At 44.4% G+C, this 13,345-nt stretch overlaps 1 protein-coding gene across 1 annotated transcript in view; it reads right to left on the bottom strand.

Moving 5' to 3' along the window:
- The window catches only part of LOC138794833 (interleukin-20 receptor subunit alpha-like), a 39,163-nt gene extending 26,553 nt beyond the window's left edge, over positions 1-12,610 (bottom strand). Inside the window, exon 1 of the mRNA XM_069973733.1 lies at positions 12,294-12,610. Coding sequence (XP_069829834.1) covers positions 12,294-12,345 — 52 coding nt within the window. The 5' untranslated portion in view covers positions 12,346-12,610. The remainder of the gene's footprint in view (positions 1-12,293) is intronic.
- Positions 12,611-13,345: the final 735 nt, after the last annotated feature.

The following is a 13,345-nucleotide window of genomic DNA, read 5'->3' on the forward strand; positions in this document are numbered from 1 at the left end:
AAATGTGGGGCTATTCGACGTCTATTCTGTGGAATCCGTTTTGTATCGTGACACAGAACTTCACTTCTGCATTAACATACAGATCTATTTACATAAGTTACATAGGTTACACAGCTTGCCCAAAACTTTGTTATTTCATTTAACATTGAGCTGTACTCAAACTGTAAATGTGAATGTAAATTAGTATGGCCTATTGGACGCACATCTCCCTGTGTGTTGATTGTACCCATGTCTAGGGACACGGTGTTGTTCCCGGGAATTCTCATGCTTCCATGGCTGATAATTCTAGACAGATGATGACTAAGCTCCTAGTGATCATGATACTAAGTAAGTACTTAACCTTTATATTTGGACTCAAAACGAAGGCCATTTTAAAAAAGATGGACGTCAAATGGCCATAAAGAGACAGTGTGAACTAAAGGCACCAGTGTGGGAGCCAAATTCTCTACTTTAGGAAAATTTGCTATGTCTTAAAAGCATTCATATGTTTTCATACCAAAGAATACTTTTCTTTGCTCCATATTTTGGGAAGGACGTTACTCAATAATAAAAGGGAAACTTCGGAGGAGAAAATATATTTTTTTAAATCAACTGTCAGAAAGTTCTACATATTTGTAAATTACTTCTATTTAAAAACCATAAACATTCTAGTACTTATCAGCTGTGGTATGTCCTGCAGGAAGTGGTGTATTCTTACCAGTCTGACACAGTGCTCTCTACTGCCACCCCTGTCCATGTCAGGAACTGTCTTGAGCAGTAGCAAATCCCCATAGAAAACCTCTACTCTACATTAAATCTGTACATTAATAAGCAGGAGGCAACATATGATCCAGAGGGATAATTTACATATGCTTCCGTTTAATAGTTCAGCCATATTTAAAAACTAGAGATCTGGATAGTTCAAAGCTACTGATAGATCCAGATAACAACAACATTATGGTAGGAAACCGGTTACTCTTGTTACAGCTTATAGCATTCGGTTTTCCGACATTAAACCTATTATACCTATCTACCAGTGGATTTGGATCGGGCACAAGTTTTTGAACCTGGAATTGGAATAGTGCCTAGAAAACCTTCTACTTTAGGAACATTCTTATCCATGTACAGTAAGGGCCCTATTACACAAAACGATAATCGGCTGAATCGGCCCTATCCAGCCCATTATCGTTCAGTGTAATAAACACAGCGATCAGCCGGCACCGGCCGGCAGAAGACGATATGGAAAATGCATACATTACCTTTCCATGGTCCAGGGCTCCTCCTGCGCTCTGCTTTTCCCCAGGTCCCATGTGCTTCAGCTTCAGAGCGGCCTGTCTGAGCTGACAGGCCGCTCAGCTAATCACTGTCCGGGACCGCCGCAGCCAGTGATTGGATGAGCGGCCTGTCAGCTAAGACAGGCTGCTCTGAAGCTGCAGTGCGTGGGACCCGTGGAGAAGCAGACCGCAAGAGGAGCCCTGGACCATGTCCATGCAGCCCTTGTTAAACAATTATTGGGCCGTGTAAAAGGCCCAGTAAACGAGGGCCGATCTAGCAGATCAGCACTCGTTTACAGTTATCGAGCTCCCATCGCCCTGTGTAATAACACCCTCAGTCTAAGGAAATGAAGATGTCGAACACACACAAAAAGAAAAGAAACCATGGTTGTGGATATACTTGATGCCTTACTTGCTCACACATGTGCATTCACACATTTACATTTTGTGTTACTGGTTCTACACATTTTGGGGATTTTGGAGATTTATCAAAGATGGTGTATAGTGAAACTTGCTCAGTTGCCCCTAGCAACCAATCAGATTCCACATTTCATTTTCCAAAGAGTCTGTGAGGAATGAAAGGTGGAATCTGATTGGTTGCTAGGGGCAACTGAGCCAGTTTAACATTACAACATCTCCCCTATTGTCTGTTTATATACAACTGTAACACAGCTAATGTTATTTATTTAGTCACATGTACAATCTGTAATATGCAATATGTGGGCCAAAAACTCGATTTTGTAAACATCAAAATGATGGCGGTTTTTATTGGATGGTCATTAAGCAGCAAATAACGACCATTATTTTGGAACAACGAGTGTTATTAGAGTTATAAAACAGTGGCCATTATTTGCCGTTAAATGAAGGCCGTCAATAAAAACAGCCGTCATTTTGATGGTGTGTGAACATAGCCTCAAAATGTAAAAAATAATGTAGTAAACATTTTGGCACTGGGGCAACATACTGGTAACACCTCTCTATAGGGCTGGGCGATTAATCGAATTAATTCGATTAATTCGCCCAGAAGGTTAGAATCGATTTGATTTTTTGTGAAAATCGTAAATTCGATTTTCACAAAAAATCATTGCGGGCAGAGAAGCGCGGAGAGTCAGTCGGGCGGGCGGACGGGAGGTGCAGGTGCCGGGCGGGAGATGGAGGGCGGGCAGCACTGCGTGGAGGTGCCGGTCGGGCATGAGGTGCAGGTTACGGCCGGCGGGAAGTGAGGGGGCGGCGCTGCGTGGAGGTGCCGGGCGGGCGGGAAGTGGGGCGAGGTGCAGGTCGGTCGGCAGTCCCCCAGAGCCGCGACCGACCTTCCCCAGCTGTACACATAGCGTTCCGTTCCCCTACCGGCCACACATGCAGGTCCCGGTCTCTGCAGGGACTGTAGTGGTGATAGCGTCGCTGCCATTACTGGAGCTGTACAGCAGGATCTTCACCCCTGATCCCACTGTACAGCTCCAGTAATGGCAGCGACGCTATCACCACTACAGTCCCTGCAGCCTCCTGCAGAGACCGGGACCTGCATGTGTGGCCGGGGTGAGGGGAGGAGGGCTATGTGTACTCCTTTCCCAATCATTCCCAGCTGCCCCAGCCCCCCTCCATCTCCCCCAGTCGCCCTCCATCTCCCCCAGTCGCCCTCCATCTCCCCCAGTCACCCTCCATCACCCCCAGTCGCCCTCCATCACCCCCAGTCCCCCTTCAGTCACCCCCAGTCGCCCTCCATCACCCCCACTCCTCCTTCAGTCGCCCTCCATCACCCCCACTCCTCCTTCAGTCACCCCCAGTCCCCCTCCATCACCCCCACTCCTCCTTCAGTCGCCCTCCATCACCCCCACTCCTCCTTCAGTCACCCCCAGTCCCCCTCCATCACCCCCAGTCGCCCTCCATCACCCCCACTCCTCCTTCAGTCACCCCCAGTCGCCCTCCATCACCCCCACTCCTCCTTCAGTCACCCCCAGTCGCCCTCCATCACCCCCACTCCTCCTTCAGTCACCCCCAGTCGCCCTCCATCACCCCCACTCCTCCTTCAGTCACCCCCAGTCGCCCTCCATCACCCCCACTCCTCCTTCAGTCACCCCCAGTCGCCCTCCATCACCCCCACTCCTCCTTCAGTCACCCCCAGTCGCCCTCCATCACCCCCACTCCTCCTTCAGTCACCCCCAGTCGCCCTCCATCACCCCCACTCCTCCTTCAGTAACCCCCAGTCCCCCTCCATCACCCCCAGTCGCCCTCCGTCACCCCCAGTCGCCCTCCGTCACCCCCATTCGCCCTCCGTCACCCCCATTCGCCCTCCGTCACCCCCATTCGCCCTCCGTCACCCCCAGTCCCCCTCCATCCCCCCCTAGCTGCCCATCTATACCTGTACTACTACACCCCTCATCTGTACCTGTACTACTACTACACCCCTCATCTATACCTGTACTACTACTACACCCCTCATCTATACCTGTACTACCACACCCCTCATCTATACCTGTACTACTACCACACCCCTCATCTATACCTGTACTACTACTACACCCCTCATCTATACCTGTACTACTACTACACCCCTCATCTGTACCTGTACTACTACACCCCTCATCTATACCTGTACTACTACTACACCCCTCATCTGTACCTGTACTACTACACCCCTCATCTATACCTGTACTACTACCACCACACCCCTCATCTATACCTGTACTACTACACCCATCATCTTTACCTGTACTACTACTACTACTACACCCCTCATCTATACCTGTACTACCACACCCCTCATCTATACCTGTACTACTACAGCCCTCATCTGTACCTGTACTACTACACCCCTCATCTTTACCTGTACTACTACTACACCCCTCATCTATACCTGTACTACTACTACACCCCTCATCTGTACCTGTACTACTACTACTACACTCCTCATCTATACCTGTACTACTACTACTACATCCCTCATCTGTACCTGTACTACTACACCCCTCATCTTTACCTGTACTACTACTACTACTACACCCCTTATCCACTATACCTCCACTACTAAACACACAAAGAAGATCTCCTATACTATATGGGGGCCCAGAATGGCACACAGGGAGCTTGTCTACTACAGGGGAGCACTGTTACAGTGAGAAGCAATACAGTTGTCTCAAATGTCATTAAAATAGTATCTGATGCTGCAAGGACAAAACTATTCTGTTTATTTAGCAAAAAGGAAAAAAAAATCGAGATTTAAATCGAGAATCGTCCAAAATTTTTAAAAAATCGAGATTTTATTTTTTGGCCATATCGCCCAGCTCTACCTCTCTACTAACACGTATGCATACAAAAAGTTTTTTTCTATCAGAAAAGGGAATATTAAAAATGAACTTGTGAAGGATTTTTGATCTTTATATTGGCTTCACTTCATCCTGGAGTCTGTATTTACACCATAACATTATGTTGATGTAGTAGCACAGGCTGTACTCATGATAAAATAATTTTATACATGATATTTATCTATTCTGTATATGTGTAGGGTCTAATATTAATATTCACGTCTCAGTCAGTGAGTGGCCAAGTGGGCTGTCACTGCTGAAACGTATCCATATCGAAAGTGGAGGCAGGAGATGTCGTAGGAGGATGACAGAGCCAGGGAGCCAGAGAGGTAGGAATAGCCTGCTTGTTATGTTGTCCCCAAGAACAGTAACTAATGTTGAGCGCAGAAAAGTGACGGCATTCAACTCCCAGCATTTGGAGAAGTTGGATGCCACTCTATGGAGTTCTAGAAAACATGGATACAGCCATAGCCAGGGTCACTTGCTGGGTAGGCGCTCTGGGATTTACATGTATTGCCCCTTTTTGCTCCCCCCCCCCACCATGCGTGTGACCATGGACAAGAGACGTTTTACCACCTTCCCTCCTTCGGTTTGTTTTTGGTGTGATAGGTTATTATTTATACACTGTCATTTATACACTATGGGGGAGATTTATCAAACATGGGGGGAGATTTATCAAACATGGTGTAAAGTGGAACTGGCTCAGTTGCCCCTAGCAACCAATCAGATTCCACCTTTCACTTTCCAAAGAGTCTGTGAGGAATGAAAAGTGGAATCTGATTGGTTGCTAGGGGCAACAGAGCCAGTTTCACTGTACACCATGTTTAATAAATCTACCCTTATGTTACAGATATTGCATTCATTGTTATTTGTTTCTAATAGTATCACAGCTGGCAGGAAGGGAATATTGGCTTCTGTGCTTAGTGCACTGTTAGATAATCTGGGCCTATAGTCCTTTCTTATCACTGTAGTAAAATGACTGTATCTTACGGGGCTGGACAGATCACTTAGCACTTAGAACTTATACACGTGGTTATTAGTTGTGTAATCATTACATAAAAATTCTGCTTCTAAAGTTTATTGCTCCCTCAAGGGTTTTACTACTAAAGGCATCAGTTACAGTAAAGGCTATGTGGAATCCACGCTATGTATACTTTATGTATCAAAGGTGAAAACAAAGGGCTCGTTTGCTCCTTCTTCCCCGCTCGCTGCTGCCACTATTCCACATGGCAGCAGCGAGCCTGTGAGTCCGGGGGGGGGGGGGGGCGGGGGGGGGCGCAGCCAGGTGCGGGGGGGCTGCCCGAGTGATCGCTAGATTGTCCGAGCAGCCCTTAGCATTCAGCAGCGGTTCCTGTTCCACGGAGCAACGGCAGCAGATAATTGCTGTATGAGACGTTTGTCTTTCAACATGTTTGAAAGACAAACAATTCAACGATCAGCCAACATGAATGATGTCGGCTTATAGTTGCCTTCTATTCCACGGGATGATTATCGGCTGTAACGGCAAATATCGGCCTAATACGGCCGATAATCATTCTGTGGAGTAGGGCCTTAAGTGTAGAAAGGAGTATGCACACTAAAATGCCAACAATCCCAGTGAAAGCAGCTTGGCATATAATACAAAGAAAGTCCAACAGCATCCAAGGTAGAGCAAAAAAGTCTTCAAACCTTAATTCCATGTCCAAGTACAAGTGACGTTTCGGCCCAACTGGGTCTTTATCAAGCATGTACTTTGGCAAAGAATAAAGGTTTGATGATTTATGTGCTCTATGTCAGGAATTTGCACTGAGCCTGGTGTGAACAGGACCTGCCTTTTGTTTGACACACCCGCATTTCTTTCAGTCTCTGGCAGTACAAGGGTTACACTGCTCACTACTGGTCTTGATTGTTGCAGCTGAGCTGTGTTCTTTGACTGACAGTTTCCTCTGCCTCTCTGGAGTCTGGGTGATCAGAGCACCGGTCAAATGAGAATCTGGACCGGGCTCTTGGTCAGCATAAAACAGAGCTGAGGCAGAGTGCCAGCGCTGGCTATTTAGGTTAACTCCTGGTCCCAGCTACCCCATCTATTCCTGCGAACACCTTTCCTAATCCCTCTGTTTGATTCGACTTGTTATCTGACCTTCTGCTTGACTATTTGACAATCCCTTTGCCTGCTGATTTTGTACTGTGCTGCCTGTTTGGTTTTGACCCGGCTTGTTGACTATTCTTGTATGTTTGTTCGTCCTTTTCATTCTGTGTGCACGTAATCAGCGTAGGGAACGTCTACGTGGTTGTCCACGGCCGCCTAGGGCCGATCGAGGCAAGTGGGCATGGACAGTGGGTGGGTACAGACCTAGGGCCCACTGTCTTGTCGTGTATGTACCTTCTGGTCCTGACACTTTACCTCGAATGCTGTTGGACTTTCTTTCTGTTATATGTTACAGGGCCAGGTTTTTTTTTTTGTTTTTTTTTACTGACTGTGTCCATTTAAATCTCAAATACTTCCACTGGTCTCCAGTTACACACTTGGTTTGTCACAGTTTTTCTTAGCCCACCAATCCCCACACTGTTATACATGGGTAGATAGACTCCACACCAGGTCTCACAGCATCCAACCTCTCATCGGTCTCTCTCACTCAAGGCTATCACACCTTCAGTCTATGCTGGACACCTATGCCTCCCTAAGGCCTCATGCACATGTTTTGTGAATCACGAAACGTATGGCCCGTGAAGCAAGTGGTAAAATGACAGACATCCTGACATCACATATCTTTTGGATGCAGGGAGTTCTGAAAGTATTTAAATCTTAGCGGGACTGTACTGATACAGCCGACCGGCTGTGTCAGTACAGTCCTGCTAAGATTTAAATACTTTCGATGCGCCTGAAATCAAAATGATACATGATGCCGGGAGGTCTGCAATTCCACCATGCAGTTTCATTGAGCATGCGCATGAGGTCTTAGGGCCCTGTTAAACCAATGATTATTGTCCAATAATCGTTTGCATAGTGTTGGCTGATCATTTGTCTTAAAGCACAACCTATCAAAACCACAATGATAGTGATGGTCTGCTGGCTGTCTCCCTGTGTAATAGGATCGCCGCTATGTTCTATGGGCCACCCAGACTATCTAAGGATCCTCCGGGTAGCCCTTCCTTCTGCTCCCTGTGGCCCCCGCACTACTCCATTGGGAATGAGGAGCAAGCGAGTGCTGATCTGACAGGCTTGTGCTTGCACCTAAATATTGGGCCGTGTAATACATACTAGATCTTGTCATCCTGCATATAACCCTTGAAGACTTTATATGTGCTAGCCAAGACACTAAGTATATGAAAATCAGGGGACATAGTTACTTGTCTTACATACTGCAGCAACATGTTTAGAACACAAAGGTTATTACAAGTTTGGTCACATGCTGTTGCTGTGAGGTTGCTATGACATAATTTTTTTAATCATATTCCAGCAACTCTAAATTTAGGATCAACAGTTAATTTAAATGCATATTTAGTCTATTTTTTTCTTTCAAATCAACTGGTTTCAAAAAGTATTAAGATTTGTAATTTATTTCTACAGTGGCACCTTGGTTTAAGAGTAACTTGGGTTAAGAGTGTTTTGCAAGAAGAGCTCACAGTTTTTCAAAATTGTACCTTGGTTTAGGAGCATTGCTTTGGTTTAAGAGCTCCCTGTACTGGGTGGAAGGGGGAGTGGGGGAGGAGCATGTTCTGCATAGCGGGGTCTACAGCACTCTGACTCTGCCCCAGGAAGTTTCCCTCACCTTCCAAATCATAGCAGATTCATTCCAGGCTGGGGCTTACATCAGGGGACAGGACTGTGGAGGTATTCTCTTCATAGCTGTAACCCCTTTTCATCCCGGACAGAGAGTGCTGCATGTATGTGCCCACATATGTCCTGCTCATTCCTTCATGCTACCTGCAGTCTCTGTCAGTCCTTGTGTTTCCCATCCTTTCCATTCCTGCTATAATGTGCCTGCACTTACACACTGCCATTCACACTGCTGTATATAAAGTTTCTGTCACTGTCCTCTTGCACAGCTCTGTGATTCTCATTTCCTGATTGGTCCGTGCTGAACACACACCTCTTTCCCGTTGCTGTCATGTAACCACACAGACATCTGACAGCAACCCTGCTTCTATATTCTAGTCTGTTGTATTATGCTACTGCATTGTGGGGATCTGCAGCTCCTTCCTGTATCTACAAACTGCTGCTGTTTTCTTCAGGTTTATGCACTTACTATACATTATACTCCACATGCTGATTGCTATGCTGTACAGTAACTTATAATATCACATATTCAACTGTTTCTCATTGTTTGTTTCATCTGTTCTACATGTTATTCAGAATTAAAAAAAATCATTATTTTTGGGGTGTGGAACCAGTTGTCTGCATGTTAGTGGTTTCTTATGGGAAAATTTGCTTTGGTTTAAAACTGGATTTAGATCACAAGCATGGACCCGGAACAAATTATGCTCATAATCCAAGGCACCACTGTATTTAAAAATCTCCAGTCTACCAGTACTTATCAGCTGCTGTATGTCCTGCAGAAAGGAGTGTATTCTTTCCAGGTGACACAGTGTTCTCTACTGCCACCTCTGTCCATGTCAGGAACTGTCTAGAGCATAAGCAAATCCCCATAGAAAACCTCTCCTGCTCTGGACAGTTCCTTACCTGGACAGAGGTGGCAGCAGAGAGCACTGTGTAAAACTAGAAAGAATACACCACTTCCTGCAGGACATACAGCAGCTTATAAATACTGGAAGACAGGAGATTAAATTACAAATCCATATAACTTTCTGACACATATTTTGTAATATTTGTGATATAAAAATTACTGAAAACAAGTATGGATTAGTATGGAGTGGTTGATTACAAACCTACCCTTTAAAGTTAATTTCCAGTATGACACCAAACTGAACGTCTAAGCGCTCTAAGAAGATTGAAAGGCATAATTTTTTTACAGTCTAGGGCCAAGGTCTTTTTTTGGCAACTTGAGACCAAATAACGGCCTATATTTGGTCTCAAACATCCAGAAAAAGATGTTGTGGGCATAGCCTATGACTATATCACAGCATGTACTGACAGGTGCCTTACCTGTCAGGGGTCTGATGAGCAGTCCCACAATCGACAGATGCCGATTGGTTGCTATGCCTGCCAGAGCCCTAGCAAAGGCAATGCTGCCTTTGCTGATTATGCATCCCTATGTCATATAAGTGCAGATCCTACTTTTTTTGCAAAACAGATCAGCGGCCAAAAACGGATCAGTTTTCAAAATGGATGTGTGGATGACCACATTTTATTTTTTTATTGTCCATAAATCAGGATCCTAATTTATGGACAGAAAAAAACTGATGTGTGGATAAGGCCTAATGCCTTACTCACCATTTTCGTAAATTAATCCATAATTGTGGATCTGCAGTTATGGACAAATTTAGGGCGCACTGATTTCTATTGGGTTATTCACACTGTCTGTAGATTTATGCATCTGCAGTCCGTCTATGAAAGTAGAATACTATGGGAGCATCTGTAATTTTTGTGGATCTGTAAATTTTATAGAAGAAATCTCTGTAAACATCCACAAAAAACCTTCACGGATTACGGATGCACTACAGATGCAATAAGGATGGATTTTTGGTGGATTGCTGACATAACTGTCATTAAAAACAAATAAATGTGTGAATGAGGCCTAGATTTGCCTGAGATAACCTTTAGCAGCAGATCACCAATCAAACTGACCAATACAATGCAATAGCACAGCATTGATTGGTATAAGCAATGTATATAGGGGTACCTAAAAGTAGAACATTATCAGGATCAGGGGGCATATCTCTTTATATCTTATATTAGTGATGCTGGGGGGGTAGGATTAATTTTACCATTAGGCTAAGGCACTAGTCTTGGCCCTGTTACTATATGTCAATGGGTTTTTGTTTGTTTGTTTTTGTTGTTTTAAGTGAAATTCCCCAATAGTTTTTTTTTTAAAGATAAGTAAAGAAAAATGTCCTCCCTCATCTCAGAATAACTCATCAGACCCTGAAAAACATGTTGGCAGCTCCCTCTATACAAAGATGCTGTCAGGACAACAAACCACACACGGAACAGTAGAACAATGTCAGGCTTCCCTTAACAACAAGCAGGATTTGTAAACTACACAGTGACACAGAGAATTACATTTTTGGTGCTGGCCCTGGTACTGTGTCGTGTATTCATAGTAGAAGAGTCAGTATTACCATGGATACATTGCAGCAAACAGTGACACATGACCAGATAGAATTACCTATAGGATAATTTGGAAGGTCACAATCACTAATCAATAAAACTTTATGCTGTATAAATTTGGTTATAGACATAAAATCATTGATACAATTCAGATGAAGAGGTATTCTTGATAAGGCTCAGATTCAGTGTAAATAGGTCCTTCTCTTACGGTATATGCTAACTAGAGATAAGTGAGCCAGGCCAAGGTTCAGGTTTGTACGGACCCGAACTATCGTATTTCTCTACTATCGGTAGAGAAAGCCCGAATCCTGCTTGGAAAACATAGATACAGGTCATAGACTGTATCTCTGTTTTCCAGGTGGAACCCGGGCTGTCTGCACTTTCCCCACGGACCAAGAATACAGCAGGAGTCAAATGCAGATGGTTCGGCTCGCTTATCTCTAATGCTAACCCTAAGGCTATGTTTACACCTAGAGATGAGCGAATATACAGTAAGGACGAAGCGAAGCACTTGGTCAGTATCTTTATTCCGCTCATTGGGCTGCGGCGCTTTGAAGTGTGCTCTGCTCCATGCCGCTCCTTCCCAGGTGCAGTGAAAAGATGGATCCCGTCCTAGGAATTTTCTCCCAGTTTCCCAGGATGGGATACATCTTTTCTCCAGCACCTGGGAAGGAGCGGCACAGAGCGGAGCACACTTCAAAGCGCCGCAGCCCGATGAGTGGAATACAGATAGGGACGAAGAACTTTGCTTTGTCCTTACTGTATATTCACTCATCTCTATTTACGCCATCTTTTAAAGTGAAAAAAAAAAACAGGACTTTTTTTTATAATAATAACCATTGATAAGGATGGCCATAAATAATGATCATGATCATTTATACGGCCATTTTCCTTATTTAAAAAAACTGCAGTTTTTTCACTTTAACAATCAGTGTGAACCTTAGGGTCTCATTAGACACAGTGATTTTTACCAATGAACAAAAAACAATCACAAACAAGATTATCATTAACCTGTAATCGTTCACCATATTACGCAGAGCTATAGTCATTAGTTACAATGGTTTACTCCATCTGATCTCAGCAAATGGAGGAACAATTAGGAATAATTAATGAAAGAATGCAGAACTACAGTGAAGGAATGGGAAATTACAGCAAATGATTTCACAATGATTTTGGTGTCAGCACCAAACAACCAATAATCGATTTCTCGTTGGTCGTTTGATTGTTGTCTGCATTTACACAAAATGATTAGCGTTTAAATTCGAATGATATAACAATAATTCACATGGTAATCATCCTGTGTATTAGGGCCCTTACACAGTTCTTACAGACATGCTGTTTCCCCTTTACACCAAAGTGAGAGTAGGCTAAACTTCTAAATTCAGTATTGCATATTGAAATCTCTAGGCTGTGTTCACACAGTATTAAAAAGTCCTGTTAGTAAACTACGTAAGGGCTGAACTTGAATCACTACCTTACAAGATCCTCATGCAGTTCTTGCAGATTGGACCCAGCCTTAGTGCTTACCTGAGTCATTGTCCTGTGGTAGGAGTGAAAGGAGCAGAAGCAGCAGCAGCATTCTGTTACTGTGCCCTATGTCTTATACATGGCTCTGGTGTGGAAGACTCTCAGTAGTTTGAGTTCCTTTACTCTGTCCCACGTGAAGTAGCTTGTCCTAGTCTTCAGACCATACTCTGGAGCATGTGTATTCCTAAGTGACGTCCTTCCTTTTTTCTCCTCTTCTCACGCTTCATCTACCTATGTGACTGGTTACTGTAATTTCCTGCGGCAGATGCCTCACCCACGAATCTTTCTTCCTCCTCACATTCTGTCACCTGGTAGCACCTGAAGAATGTATGAAGTCCGGACAAGGAAGCGTGGTTAGGGGAGGAGAAAGACGTATGAAATGTGATACTTCTCCACTGATTATCAATAAAGGGCGACATGTATTGCATGGTAATATCTCAGGGACAGAGAATTGCTGATCACTGCTAATCTTCAGTCTTCTAATCAATGATCACAGCTCTTACTAAGTAACGACTCACGAAGCATACATGTTGTGGGATTTCGGATGTGAAGTCTACAATGAGATTTAGCAACAAAGTACAGTACACTTTTAGTGAACAGGGTTTAAAGGGGTACCCCGGTGAGGAAAAGGTTAATCTATTTCAATCACAACCCATAAGGAATGCAGGTTTGTAATAGGTTTCTGTTACATGTTTTGGGCCACTTGTCTGCAACACACAGTGACGCATCCCCCTAAAAAACCACCTTGCATGTTCCATGCTCCATCTCAGCTCCTTTGTCCCCCCCCCCCCTTTCCTTATAGACGGAGGACACATGATGTCTATCTCTTCTGTGATCAGAGTAAGCTGTCCCATGTGTTCTGTAACCTGGCCAACCTCTGATGTTAGAGCTATTAGGGGTGCGGAAGCAACAGCAACTCTTCTCTCCAGTACTGCGCATGAGACGGATCCATATGAGATGTGGACAGGAAAGCTCTAAGGTGAACTCCATTCCAGGAAAAATAGTTTCCCGGCACGCCACCGTGATAAAGATCTGTGTCTTTAGCAAAAGTT

The sequence above is a fragment of the Dendropsophus ebraccatus genome, chromosome 6 (genome assembly GCF_027789765.1).
Source record: "Dendropsophus ebraccatus isolate aDenEbr1 chromosome 6, aDenEbr1.pat, whole genome shotgun sequence".
Taxonomy (NCBI): domain Eukaryota; kingdom Metazoa; phylum Chordata; class Amphibia; order Anura; family Hylidae; genus Dendropsophus; species Dendropsophus ebraccatus.